General features: G+C 36.8%; 1 protein-coding gene across 1 annotated transcript; it reads left to right on the top strand.

Moving 5' to 3' along the window:
• The first annotated feature begins 8,853 nt into the window (after window positions 1-8,853).
• On the top strand, window positions 8,854-9,996 carry LOC115921245 (craniofacial development protein 2-like). The gene has a single exon (XM_030978529.1). The coding sequence runs from the start codon at window positions 8,854-8,856 to the stop codon at window positions 9,994-9,996; it is 1,143 nt and encodes a 380-aa protein (XP_030834389.1).
• Window positions 9,997-15,468: the final 5,472 nt, after the last annotated feature.

Here is a 15,468-nt window from a genome sequence, read left to right as displayed (position 1 = left end):
TAATTTGAATACTGCAAAATGCTAAAAGTACACGGCGCCGCAATCATTGCGGTGGTGTACTATTAGCATTCTTAAGTCAGACAAAAATAATGAAAGACTAGCACATTGTTCATTAATTTGAATGAAACATATGAGATAAAGAAACTTCATAGATTTGAAAACTAGTAAAAGGAATATAAACCCGTTATATACCTGACAGCACTCAAAACCGTCGAATTGGAGCGCAAGAGAAATAAATTTTAATGACAAATTCGCGTATTATTTGGCCGGGAAATCCTTCGAAAAATCGAGCTAACTAGGGCGGGAAATAAATAATGATAATGAGTTTCTTTTCACTTCACCACGCTGTTGGATTAAAGTAGAGAGTGAACACAAAAGAAACTTCAATTTTAAATGAGAAAACATAAACTTTGTCGATCACAAGACAGTGTGTGATTTTAAAAGGAGAAAACAAAAGTCCATGTTGCCAGGGTGTGTTTGCGTTATTAATTTTAGCTTTTTAAAAACGAAAAATAAAAGAAAGTAGGCTTTTAAAGCAAATGTGTTAAGATTAAGACACATGAATGTGTTATTTCTTTTCTGGGGAACATTATCTTAGGGGCGCGTAAATCCTATACAAAAAGCAATAGCTTTTTTGGAAATCTCGGACAAAATGCATAACAGTCTGAAAACAATTCAGTTTATCGTTACTGTTTAACATGATGTAAAAAGGAAGATGATGAATAGAAAAGAAAGAGAAGGGAGAGAGAGAGAGAGAGAAAGATAACTGACACTGTATCAAATTACGATATTGATGTGTTAGTTATTTTAAAAGGAGATCAAATGACAGAGAGGGGTGAAGTCTAGAGGCCTAGTCTGCATGTATAGACTTGTTTTGCACTTTTAGAAAGCCGCGTGCACACTTTGAAATTCCTGTATCTAGTAAAGATCAATTTTTAGTTGCTATTTTATTTGACAACCATTCAAATATGATATATGTTTTCATTCAAATAGCAATTGTAAAGTGTGTGTGTTTGTTTGGTTTGTTTTTAGCGTAAAAATAGAGTCTGTTTCTGCAGACTATGTAGAGTTGACATCCTCTTGTTTCATCGCTATTGTCCGGCTTGCCAGATTCTTTTGTTCAGGTACGGATTAAGGCTGCCTACCTTCACCCGAAGTATGTGGTCAGTACGAAGTATGGGTATGGGCCCATCAGGAGGGGTGCATATAAGTGTCTTTATTCTTAAGGAGCGCTATTTAAGAAATCGGGGTCGTTATTCATATGAGAAGATCGAGGTTCATCATAATACGACAAGGTGGGCACTATCCATGCTTTTCGTATTATGAATAGCGACCCTCACTTTCGTATTATTAATAGCAGTCCTTACGAGTAGTGACCCCCAATTTAAATTATGAACTGAATGTGAATTATGAATAGCGACCTTCAACTCACTTTATAAATAGCGGTCCTTATGCCTTTATGCATATATGACACCCTTTCCGTTTCATGATTAGCGTGTCACGTTATGAATAGCGGTCCGTATGACTAGCGAGGCTACCCCACCAGGATATATAGTAGCTGGCAATTAATTGAATCTTTTATAAGTAGCCAAAAATAAATAGGCCTTAATTCTTTTCCTAGACAAAGATCATATGTTGGGCAAAAAAAAAAAAAAAAAAAACATGTTTAGCGTCCTGTTTTTTGGAAAAATAGGAAGGAGGAGGCCTTTTTTCTTTCTTTCTTTCAAAATGGCCGCTTGGTACATTTTCCCTGTCAGTCGGGCTATTTTTCAAGATGGCAGGCAACTTTTTTTTTTTTTTTTTTTTTTTAATCAAAAATAGATCCATGTTAGCAGTGTTTTCCTGTTTTTTATTCTTTAAACAAAAAAAAATTCAAAAAAAAAATCAACAAAATCAACAACAAAAATAGGAGGCGACCCCCAAAAAAGGAAGCGGGCGGGGACGCTAAACATGTATATATTTTGTTAATGGCCTTGTCTTACAAGAGATATATAGAGGCAAAAGTGACCCGTCACGATGAAATGAAACAGAACTCGCTGGCCTAGAAAATTTGGAAAAACGTAGAAAATTTCGAATTTGCATATTTTTTAAATCGGATGTTCAATATGTTGCATGAATGTTCTGTAATGTTTTTTTTTCGCGTGTAGTTTTGTTGTCTTTAAATTTCTAGAGCTCTATTTAAAAAAAGAAAGATAACAGGAACTATACGTCGCGAATACAAGTGCGGGGGTGGGGGGGGGGGGTATATCCACATCCCCGGAGGGATCATATGGACCATACGTCCATGCTACACCTTGCTGATCCATGAATAAGTAAGACTTGATGGCTTGACATCAGTTTGCATTGGCAATACGAACAAAATGACAAATAGCAAAAGGGAAAAAAGGGAAGAAAAGGCATATGACAGAGAGGGGGAGAAGTCTAGAAACCTAGTCTGCATGTATAGACATTGTTTTGACACTTTCAGAAAGCCATGCGAACTCTGAAATTAATGTATCTTCTAAAGATATATTTTTAGTTCTTATTTTATTTGACAATTAACCATTCAAATGTGATATTCTTGTAATGTTTGTTTCTTTGGTTTGTTTTTTAGCGTAAAAATAGAGTCTGTTTCTGCAGACTTTGTACAGTTGACATTCTCGAAAAACTCAAAAACACCAATGAGGCCGGTTCATTAATGGCGTCAAGCATATAGCCACCCCCTCTTTGCATGTTTACGAATATAAATACTTCCTGGCATCTCGTTTTGTGTATTTTTGAAAGAAAGACAAGCGAGGGACTGAGCATAATTGACACTGTCGAAATTTCTCTTTTCTTTTTATTAATATTATTGTTATTTTCACATTCTTTCATTTTTATTCAATTATACGCCATCTGAGCTTCCCCATTCTGGTTATGGAAAATTGTTGTTAACCGTTTTTAACATTAACATTTCTATCGCTAGTTAACACGGGCCTCGAGCCTGAGATATATCGTTAGTAAGTCATTCGCTTTTTTCTCCTTCGGCGCCTGATATCTCGCCACATTTCCTGTTTTCTCATTTAGTGCAACATTTCTTATGAATTCGCTCAACAAAACTCAAATTATCAAACAGCGAGGTAAACTGAACAGTGTCATCATGAATTAATATTTTGTTTGAAGATTATCCTCCACCTCCCTAGATAATTAAGTCAAACTTTCAATATATCCATAAAAGCTACCGTCCTTTTCAGTTTGCTTTAAAAAAAAAAAATTATTAGACTTATCGTATTTTAAAAAATAAGAACAAAAAAATGATTGATATTTTGTAATTTCCCGTAGTGAAAAAAAAAAGGGTTTATAAATAGACCGGGCTATTTATTACTGACATTTTTTTCTTCTCACCTCCTTAACTGATCACTTGGAATCATCTTGACAAACTCATTTTATCTCTCTTTCAAATTCTTCGTGTCTTTTCTTATTGCTTTTTAAAATACATTTGGAGTTTGGCCACCGTTTTTAATGACAAAGAATTAAGACGTGAGCTGACCAGAAAATTAATATTGATATTTTCTTATCTTTCCTTCTAATTCCAGCATTTGTATTCTCGACAACAACATCATCTAAAATAGGCTATACACCCATTCTACTGACCACATCCTTATTTCGACTGGGGTATAGGGATCGACTATATATATAGAGTCACACAATTTGAGCATGTAAACGTGTGTTAAATTTATTCCCCCTCTGACATTCCTCACTTGGAGAAACATATTTCGATTACGAATGGTGACAGGTGTTAATTTGATGATAAAAACGATGCCTCGACAAGTGACGATTAGTTTGAATGCTAGTTGAGCCAGGAAGCTGTAATTAATGGAGATCCCGTCCAAGAAGCCCCTTTGACGTCATCCGTGGCACCGCGCGTCTTTTGTTTCCCCTACCGTAATCCCATTAATCCCCCTCCCAAACCGTACAGATACCTAGTAGCACTGAGTCCTCCCTTTCCACACACAGCTCAGCCCAGCGAGCACGGCGGGTTTTGCTTTACCGGCCCGTACTTGGGGTGAATAGTGGTGATAACTTGACAACTTCTAGCCCTAAAATCAATAAATGCGCAAACATATAACACAATTTCATTAAGTTATTTAGGAAGATAAACCTTTGGACTACCTTCCTAGCTATGTACAAATTTCGGAAATTTTCGGAAAATGTCAATAATTAGATGAAAAAAATCATGATGATGAAAACCTTTCATTCGCTATAACTCATGATTTCCTTGGTCGATTTCGCTGGTTGAAATGGCCATGTCTTCAGTAGAGCTATCCGAGAACGGAAAAAGCATTTGATGACTAATAGAAAGTTGCATCGGTCATATGTTGTGAATTCTGTATTTTATATGTTATAGCTAAACACATCTTCACTGAACATGACTTAATTTTTCGGTGCCACGCATGGCTTCAAAGCTCGATGCTTGCATATTTTTGCAAAAGAGTGAATAGAGAACTTAGAGAAGCAGATGGCGTTGCGTAACATTTCGTACTATTTGGAATGCCAGAGAGGGACTGTGCATTGATATGGACAGCTGTTGATGGAAATGATGGCTAGAGAGGGTTACATTTCTTTTTGTTAAGCCAGGTTAATCTTGAATATTTTTCCCTCGGAAAATTCTTTCGAGACGGTATCTCCATTCATTACAGCTTCCTGGTTGAGCAGTTTCTAAATCAAATGACAAATCTATAAAACCCTTCGTCCAAAATCATAAATTAAATAAAATAACGGGAGAATTGAATGATAATTGGCATGACAAAGCCGATCTGCGCTAACTCAAATGCAAAGTAAATTAATTCAATTACAAACTCGCGAATCTGGCCGGGAAATCGCGAAGAGCCTTTGCCATTTTGGTCCGATCGCGTTTACCCCCCCCCCCCCTTTTTAAACACACACTTGCCATATATGCCGATAGAACAACATGAATTTAAATATACACGCACTCTGCTGAATACAGTCTTGGGTGATTCACATATGCAGCCTTAATCCCTACCTGAACAATAGAACTGGCAAGCCGGACAATGGCGATCAAACAACAGCCTTTAATACTTTGCCGTGCGTGCATGCCTACGATCCTATAGTTTCCCGAGAATGTCAACTGTAAATAGTCTGCAGAAAGATACTCTTATTTTACCCAAACCAAACAAACACACACACTTTACAATTGCTAATCGGATTAATGAAAAACATATCATATTGGAATGGTTGCCAAACAAAATAACAACTAAAAATTGATCTTTACTAGATACCGGTACAGTAATTTCAAAGTTTGCACGCGGCTTTCTAAAAATGCAAAACAAAGTCTATACATGCAGACTAGGCTTCCAGACTTCTCCCCCTCTCTGTCATTTGATCTCCTTTTAAAATAAACGCATCAATATCATTATTTGATACAGTGTCAGTTATCTTTCTCTATCTCCCTTCTCTTTCTTTTATATTGATCATCTTCCTTTTTTCATCATGTTAACAGTAACTGAAGAGTTTTCAAACTGTTATGAATTTTGTCCGAGATTTCCACGGATTTCCACGGCCCTAACATAGTATGTTTATGCATGTACCCCAGAAAAGAAATAACACCCGTGTCTTATATCTTAACACATTTGATTTAAAAGCCTACTTTCTTCTCTTATTTTTCGTTTTTCTAAAAAACTAGGATTAATAACACAAACACACCCCTTAACAGGTTGATTTTTGTTTTCTCCTTTTAAAATCACACACCTGTGATTGACAAAGTTTATGTTTTCTCTTTTAAAATTGAAGTTTCTTTTGTGTTCACTCTCTACTTGTATCCAACGGCGTGGTGAAGTGAAAAGAATCTCATCACCATTATTTATTTTCCGCCCTAGTATAGCTCGATTTTTAGAAGGATTTCCCGTCCAAATTCGCGAATTTGTCATTAAAATTAATTGTCTTAAGTTCAAATTCGACGCTTTTTAACGGCTGTCGGGTATACCTCGGGTTTATATTCCTTTTACTAGTGATTATAAAACCCTTCGACCAAAATCCAAAATTAAATGAAATAACGGGAGAATTGAATGATAATTGGCATGGCAATGCCGAGCTGCGCTAACTCAAATGCAAAGTAGATTAATTCGAATGACATGCGAATCTGGCCGGGAAATCCTATATCACAAATCGCCTCTGTAATTATGCTGAAGGCCGGCCTTTGCCATTTTGATCCGATCGCGTTCACACCCCCCCCCCCTCCATTCTAACACACACATGCCATGCCGATAGAACAACATGAATTTAAATATACACCAACTCTGCTGAATATAGACTTGGATGATTCAAATTAGCCAAGGGATTAGGTAGCCTTAATTCGCACCTGAGCAATAGAATCTGACAAGCAGGACAATAGCGACCAATTACAGTACAGCGTGCGTCGCCGCGCGCGTGTACATAGCTAGTAAAAAGTGTACAGTACTGGTACGTAGATGCTTCATTGTTGACAGTATGTACAGGTGCTTCAACTTAGTCTTGTTTGCTATTATTCATATCTATTCCGTCCCAAAATAACCGACAGAGGTGTACGTTTGATTTATATTTTCTTCGAAAGACAAATCTGGCCTGATTTCTAGACTGTGAACTCGTTCTAGCTTTCAATCAAACGCAACGAATCAGAACTTGAAAACATGACGGCGGCATGGGCAGATCTAGAGTCGGACCTCGAGTAGCTGGACGGATCGCCGAGCTGGACCCATCAACAAGCAGCTGCGAGGAGAACCGCAGATTTTTTCTCCTTGTCAGTGGGATCTGACTAGACATTGACAATAACTGCCTTGACTTGACAAAACTGATATTACATGTATCTACCTTGAATTGACATGATCTGCATCGACTTGACAAAGATAATAATCTACCCGGAGTTGACAAGGATAATATTATCTGACCTGACTTGACAAAGATAAAATTATCTGACCTGACTTGACAAGTTAATATTATCTGACCTGACTTGACAAAGATGATATTATCTGACCTGACTTGACAAGTTAATATTATCTACCCGGACTTGACAAGGATATTATTATCTGACCTGACTTGACAAAGATAAAATTATCTGACCTGACTTGACAAGTTAATATTATCTACCCGGACTTGACAAGGATAATATTATCTGACCTGACTTGACAAAGATAATATTATCTGACCTGACTTGACAAAGATACTATTATCTGACCTGACTTGACAAGTTAATATTATCTACCCGGACTTGACAAGGATAATATTATCTGACCTGACTTGACAAAGATATGACTATCTTTTACATTATATACACATACATATATATATATTTTTAACAAGTCTCTCACTCGGACAGGTATCTTTGTCTTCACAATTGTAATACCTGGAAATGCAACACAATATAGTCACTCAATGGAAAGCAATATATCACATTGATATCAATGTGATATATTGCGTTCCATTGAGTGACTATATTGTGTTGCATTTCCAGGTATTACAATTGTGAAGACAAAGATACCTGTCCGAGTGAGAGACTTTTTTTCTTTAAAAAAAGAAACAAATTAGCTGAAATTATATAAACGTAAGCTTTGACAAATTGAAAAAGGGTAGTGAATTTCATTCTGACCTTTAAAAAAAATGAAAAAAATGCTTAAAAGACGTGTAATTGAATTTCCCACTTTTTGCTAAATAATGAACAATGATTTGTTCATTTTGAAAAGATATACTGTAATAGTATTAAAAAATTACATTCCTTAGCAAAACTATAGTATAAAAACAAGCAATATATGTACTTGTTCACACTTCACTTTTACTTACATAAATTGTAAACTGCACGTGATACCAACGAAATTCAGATTGTCTACAATATTTACTCGTACATTTTAAAGGATGTTAAGCGAGGGAGCGTAACAACCGAGCGAGACGATATGTTTGCTTTGTTAGGAGTAGCCTATAAACGTTGCACTCTTGGGCCCTCCTGAGCCTCAATGTGTCTTGCAGTCTTGGGTCAATATTTGCTATACATTTTTTGGAGGCACTTTTTTCACATTTTCCAGAGGGACGACATTGAGGGGGGCTTGTCCCTACCCCCCCCCGGATCGCCGCCCCTGTGCATGTGTAGCGTTTCGAATAATTATGTGGAATCTTTAATTTGTGGACTGTTTAATTTGTGCAAAGTACCGCCGTAAAAGGCGCTAAATTCGGGTGATGAGCCAGGTAATAGTTGGAGAGCCTTGAGCACCATGCCTGGTGGATATTTGCGCTATATAAATATCCAATATTATTATCAGACGTTAACAAACATTACGAAGCCAAACTAGTTATTAGATATGTTTGCTTGTACAATAACTCGATATTATTCTCTTGATAGGCTAATTCAATTTGCCTATGCGGTGGGGCAGGCGCGTACGCAGGATTTTTTCAAGGGGGGGGGGGGGGGGGGGGGGGGGTTTAACATTTATAAATCGGGCCGAAAAAATCGCAACGACTCAGCCGACCGCTGAATAAGCGGGGGGGGGGGGGGGTAAGAGGGCATTTTAAAAAAAAAATTGTCTCGAAATGTTTTAGGTCAGCCATGGGAGTTTTTTTTTTTTTTTAATAAAAAAAAAAATCCAAAGGGTTTTTTTTTTTTTTTTTTTTTTTTTTTTTTTTTTTTGGGGGGGGGGGGGGGGGGGGGGTTTACACACATAAAATAACCAAAGGGGGGGTTTAACCCCCCAACCCCCCCCCCCCTGCGTACGCGCCTGCGGTGGAGTGTCACTTCCCCTGATGATATCTCCCTGTTTCAAACAATTTTCACCAAATACCATTATTATGTAGCATGATGACGGATCAGGATCAAAGCCTCTTGTAGGAAGTTATTTTCTTGAAGGTCCCATGATGGAAAGGAACAGCACCCCTCTAAGGAAACAAATCAATGTAGCCACGTGGAACGTGCGTGGTATGTCAGATGGGAAGGTGGAAATGGTGGAGAAGGAGATGGCTATAAATGATATTAAAGTTTTGGGAATATCTGAATCATGGTGGCTTGGACAAGGCAGATTTACTTCAGACGAAGGAAATACAATCATCTTTTCAGGGAAAGAAAGTGGAAGGAAGCGAAGGGGTGTGGGATTCATCATAGAGAAGGCTACAGCTAAATGTGTCTTGGGATACCACATGATCAAAGAGAGGATTATGACTGTGAGATTACAAGGGCATCCTATGAATATCTCCATAATTCAGGTATATGCACCAACAGCAGATGCACCGGAGAAAGAAATCACTGATTTCTATGAGATGGTACAAGATGTCGTAGGCAGCATTCCTAAGAAAGATTTCCTCATGATATTTTGTGACTGGAATGCCAAGATTGGTAAAACGATGGAAAAATCTGAGTTCATTATCAAATATGGTCTTAGCATCAGAAATGAAAGAGGAGATCGACTGGAAGAATTTTGTGTAGCAAACAGCCTCATCATTGGTAACACGTGGTTTGAGCATCATCCCAGAAGACTGTGGACGTGGATGAGTCCGGGAGACAGAGCCAGAAATCAGATAGACTACACCATAGTCAAGAAGAGGTGGCGAACTTCACTACAGAACGTCAAGACAAGACCAGGTGCTGACTGTGGCAGTGATCATCAGCTGCTTGTGGCTAAACTGAGACTAAGACTGAAAGCTAAGAAATGTGATTCAGCTCCCACAAGGTATGATGTGGAAAGTATCCCTTCTCAATTCACATTGGGAGTGAAGAACAAGTTTGAGCTGCTGTTGAGAAACGATGAAGCAGAGCAAACACCAAATGAGATGTGGGAAGACATGAAAGAAACAGTTGACAATGCAGCAAAGAATCACATCCCAAAGAAAAGGAAGCGGAAACAACCATGGATCTCAAATCAGACTTTCGACATTGCTGATGGCAGGAAGAGGGCAAAAGCAAAACGCAATAGAGGAGAATGGACGAGACTCAATAAGGCGGTTACAAGTAGTGTGAAGGAGGACAAAAGGAAACACATTGAGGGGAAGAAGGAAACACATTGAGGGGAAGTGTGAAGTCCTAGAGCGTCACAAGAACAACTCTAAGGCAGCATTTGCAATTGTGAAAGAAATCACAAAGAAAAGAATCCCAAGACTGGATGTAATTAAAGATGAAAATGGCAAAACACTGACGGAGAATGAAGACATCAAGGAAAGATAGGTGCAGTATAGTACCAAGCTGTTTGCTGCACAGGAACAAGTTGACACTCAGTGGGAGGAAAGTGATGAAATGGAGCTCCCTCCATTAAGATCAGAAGTGGAGCTTGCAATGAAACAACTGAAGGATGGCAAGTCCCCTGGCTTTGACAACTTGACTTCCGAGATGTGGAAGGCTACAGGTGAAGAAGGTACTGACCTGATGTGGCTTCTCTGTTGCAACATCTGGAATAGTAGGGAGTGGCCCAAGGACTGGTGTCGAGCTGTTTTTATATCATTGCCAAAGAAGAGAGATCTGAAAGAATGTGCAAATCACCGAACGATCAGCTTGATTTGTCATGCAAGCAAAATACTTCTGAAGGTGATTAGCAGAAGAATAAAAATCAAACTGCAAGTCGAGATCTCAGATGAGCAAGCAGGGTTCCGTGAAGGTAGAGGGACAAGAGAACAGATTGTCAACATTCGAAACATATTAGAGAAATGCAGCTAGAGAACACAAACATCCCCTCTATTTGTGCTTTATAGATTATAGCAAAGCATTTGACTGTGTGAGCCACTCTCAATTGTGGAATACAATGGCAAAGATGGGGTTCCCAAGTCACATCATCGAATTGATCAAAAACCTCTATCATGACCAAGAAGCAACAGTGAAAACCAGTAACGGCGATACTGAGTGGTTTGGAATTGGCAGGGGAGTACGTCAAGGCTGTATACTGTCTCCTAACCTTTTTAATATTTACTCTGAGGACATTATGAGAAATGCTCGTGAAGGATTCAAGGGGGGAGTTCAGTTTTGAGGTAAAAAGATGACGAACCTAAGGTATGCTGATGACACCACTCTCGTTTGCAGCAGCAGAGAGGAGCTGATTGATTTATTGAATCGTATCAAACAGGCAAGTGAAGGGAAAGACCTTCTTCTAAACACCAAAAAGACAAAAATAATGGTTGTCGATAGAGATGATAATAACACTGACTTCACCGTAGCTGGAAATAAGATTGAAGTAGTAAATCAGTTTGAGTACTTGGGTTCAATCATCACTAACAAAGGAGAAAGCACCGCAGAGATAAGGAGAAGGAAGGCAATGGCGAGATCAACAGTACATAATATATATGTCTCACATCTGGAAGAGCCGAGGCCTATCTCTCAGTCTGAAGGTTCGTCTGCTTCAAGCAACTTCTTTCTCTATTGCGACTTATGGAAGTGAGTCCTGCATGGGCCATGACATAGAATGACAGAAAGAGAGTTGATGCCTTTGAAATGTGGTGCTACAGGAGGCTGTTGCAGGTGTCATGGAAAGATAAAAAGACAAATGTGTGGGTCCTGGAAAAGATTGGACCAGACTTGAACATCAGAAGGGGAATCATGGAAAGAAAACTAAACTATTTGGGGCACATTGTTAGGATATCTGAAGGTGTTGAGAAGCAAATACTGCAAGGAGCAGTCGAAGGAAAACGGGGTAGAGGACGTCCACCAATGTCTTGGACTGATGATATCAAGAAAGTATCTGGACAAGGAATAAAAGGTGCTACACAAATGGCAGGTGAAAGAGTTGCATGGCGTGCTCTCGTGAAGACCGCAGCAGCGTTTTACAGCGCCACCTGAATTTGATGATGATGATGTATAGCAATTCATTTCTAGCGCGTTTGGTAACCAAACTTATTGTGGTCTCCAGTCACTTCATGGACAACTTCCAATACAAAAACAAGAAGGAAGCAACGTGTTTTTTTTCAACAGTTTCTAGACCATAAAGAGTAAATACACTAACGAAAAATAAACAATCGGTGAAGTAGGAATGGGGAAGGCGAAATACTGATCTCGCTATCACCCACTAATCCGCCAAGAATAAACGCAGGTTGCCAGGCTACGGAGATAATTGAAGATGTCGACTGGTGGGGCCTGAAGCAGAGGTCATGTGAGGGATCCGGGATCGTTGTAAAACATATCATGATAACAAGGAGAAGCATATGTCATATGATCCTTTTGCACATTGTCATCATTTTTGTATGCGTTTTGTATGTGCAATTAACAAATCGTATCTATATCACAATATTACTTATGACAAATTATCATTTCTATTCCTCATGGTTTTCATCATTTCACAATGGCTCATAAAAAATGCAAAGACATGCAAATGAGTATAACCGATATCTACATCCTGGAAAGTGTTGTGTCTGTTTTAGGATTACATGTTTATAGGATAGTTTTGTATTCATTGAGCTCATTATCCGAATAAAATTAAAAATAAGAGTATTTACATTTTCCAAAATGTACAAGTACGAACAAGTCATATTGTCAACTGCGTTAATCTTTAAAAAAAAATGGAGTAACATAAATCGTCCTTTAGAAAAGGTTGACTAAAAAGACAGTGGGTCCAGTGAAAAAAGAAAGAAAATCCTTTGCGTGAAAACAATTCCTAACCTCAACAATAAAGTAAACTGAACACAGAATAATACCTATTCTACAAAAAGACATTGCAGTCTTACCAGTTTTTATTCTACAAAGGGGTAAGGGGGAGTTGACAACGATTTTCTCCCCCTCCCATACTTGTTTTTAATCGGAGCTGAAATCATAGGTTTCATGTTCAGACCGAGTACTCAGATGGCGGGTATTTAATCGAAAGGCAATGAAGTGCAGATAAATCAATACGCAGATGATACTCTTACCTTATATAGTGCAGCCACTGAACTTAATTTCTCGAATTGCTTTGATATGTTATTGTTGTACTTAAATATCTCTTGTTTGAAAATCAGTGTTAATATGAGTATATGTTAGATTGTTAAATTTTAAAGATATGTTATGTAATCATTTGACTGTCGATTTGGTCGATAATGTTATCGATTACTTAGGTAGAACAATTCCACCTGATTTTGTTAGCAGATATCTATTCTTTAAAATTTGAGGCTATAACAGAAGTTGAAACAATTGTTAATAATTATAATAATAATACATCACATTTATAACGCGCCTAATACATTGTTTCTAGGCGCTGTGGTGCTGTCGTCCCAGCAGACATTAAGTGAGGCAATGTCCTTACACAAAATAAAAGCCCTGACGACAGCACCACGATTACACAATATTATTCAGTACAAAATTTCAGGTGTGGAGCTGTCGAAACGTGACCGTTTTGGGCAAAATTACAGTAATTAAATCAGTAGTTATACTTAAATTCGTTTATTTATTCACTTCCTTTTCATATATACCAGTATTATAATAATACTTCGTATATATTCTTCATATCTACATATCCAAAACCTGAATTACAAATATAGTTATCTTTTGACAATCGTTCTACCCTATGTTTGCTTTATCCTGTTTTAACAGTTGACCGTTGGAAATAGCAAGTACTCACAGCTATCTCTGATCTAGAAATAAATTGCGCTTTAGCCACTATACCCTTTTGGTGGTTTGGCTCAGTAACTTTTGATTAAGAGCTTGAAGTAAAATATACTAAATGCCTGGAAAAAGGGCAAATTTTCATGCACATAGAGTGTCCATCTATGTTATATGACCACATTGTACTTGACGCCATAACATGTTATAAATCATATATCAGAATTGAGATTTTGTTCAACTTGTTGACAAAAGCTTTAATACACTTGTATATATTGTTTTCAGAGAAGTTGCATTTTATTACAATTATGTAACATGGAATGAAAAATATTATTGTTGCCCATTTGAAAGACAAAATGGAATCAATGTAGCTCTTAAAACATTATCTTAAGTAATATCGGAAACCAACATTTATAGGAATTAGGATTTATCATATTCAGGTGTCAAATCTTCAGCATTTTAACAAGAGGTTGGTATGTCCCCCTTTTCTTTTATGTCCCCTTTCTCCTCTTTCATCTCTCTTCCTTTATTCTTCTTACTATCTCTCATTTCTCTCTATAAATCTCTTTCTCTATTCATGTCTATCTCGGGCACTAGATCTGTACATCTCTCTCTCTTTTCAACATTCATTTTTTTAATTTTCTTGTTGTAATCGAATACAATTTAGGGCATATGGCATAAGATAATTCGGAAGCCAGGTTAAGATAACACATGTATCTGAACAAATTATGTGATAAAAAGTATAACATGACTCTGAAACCCGCTTGTTCAAATTTTGAAATTTTATTCAGTGCATTACTGTGATCATACATATTGCCAAGTATAAATTATTATTACATCAGACGCAAACAGATGCAAACATTATCATTGCATTTATAGACCAACATAATTAGAATAGGAAAAGTTAACAGTACTATTAAGTTATTTGTACGAATACAAAAAGACAAAATAGGACAATCCTTGAATGTAATTTATCTTCTCATGATTTACATATGTTACAATAGAGAGCATCATGAAGAGAGAGAGAGAGGAGAAATGGGAATAAACTATGTGCTTAATTTCCAATGTAAAGTCAGATGAAATGAAATAATATTAGACATAAGATTTTTAAAATTGTGTAAGTATCTTACAATGCAATATACAATAACAAAGTGTTATTTATTATTATGATATGAATGATGATAATTTGTCATTCGTGCATTTGTACAACATTTGTTGCGATATAGCAATTAATACCAAAGAGTGATTTATATGATAAACTGTATTTATAATACACTGCTTTTCAATTTCATCTCAATATCAGAAATGAAACAAACTCATCTCTTAGAAATCCTTTAAAATATGATATTAGGTATAAAGAAATATTTATAGTGTTATCTTTTAAATCAGTTTTTATATTAATTTTTGTTATAACCAGCAAAGATATATAACAAAATGGTCACGCGATATAATATATACAAATGTATATGCATTAAAACGGATATACAGGTTAAATAAATTTACATCAAACTGTGACGATAAACAGTGCAAGGAATCACTTGTGTACCTTTAGCAATAGTTCATGGTCTAAAGTCAATGGTAAGCTTTGTCAAACGATTTTTAAATGCATTTACATGTCCAGCAGTATGGGTCTAAAATAAAATGTGGAATTGTTTACAATGTGATAATGGAACCGAATAAAACTAGGGTTAGTACCAACATTTTGTTCATCATCGTATGATTTTGTTTTTAAACAATACGAGTGAACATTGATTATACCGTCTATGATTATACATATATAATTCAATGTTAATAAAAAAATATGTAACATTCTCAATTTATTCATTTCATATGACTATTTAAGTATGGAGTGTAATATACTCGTTCATTCGTTTACTCAGTAAACTTAGAGGTTCGATAGAATTCAATACAACAATAACAATAGTGTTTTACAGAAAATAACATGAATCATATTCCATGTATAAGCCTACTCGTACTCTTTCAAAAGA

This window comes from Strongylocentrotus purpuratus, unplaced genomic scaffold, assembly GCF_000002235.5.
Source record: "Strongylocentrotus purpuratus isolate Spur 01 unplaced genomic scaffold, Spur_5.0 spur5_scaffold_1, whole genome shotgun sequence".
Lineage (NCBI taxonomy): Eukaryota > Metazoa > Echinodermata > Echinoidea > Camarodonta > Strongylocentrotidae > Strongylocentrotus > Strongylocentrotus purpuratus.
This window is presented reverse-complemented; position numbering and strand designations above follow the sequence as displayed.

What these genes read in the sequence shown, in the direction of transcription:
- LOC115921245 (XM_030978529.1), top strand. Translation starts at nt 8,854, where the DNA reads ATGGAAAGGAACAGCACCCCTCTAAGGAAACAAATCAATGTAGCCACG.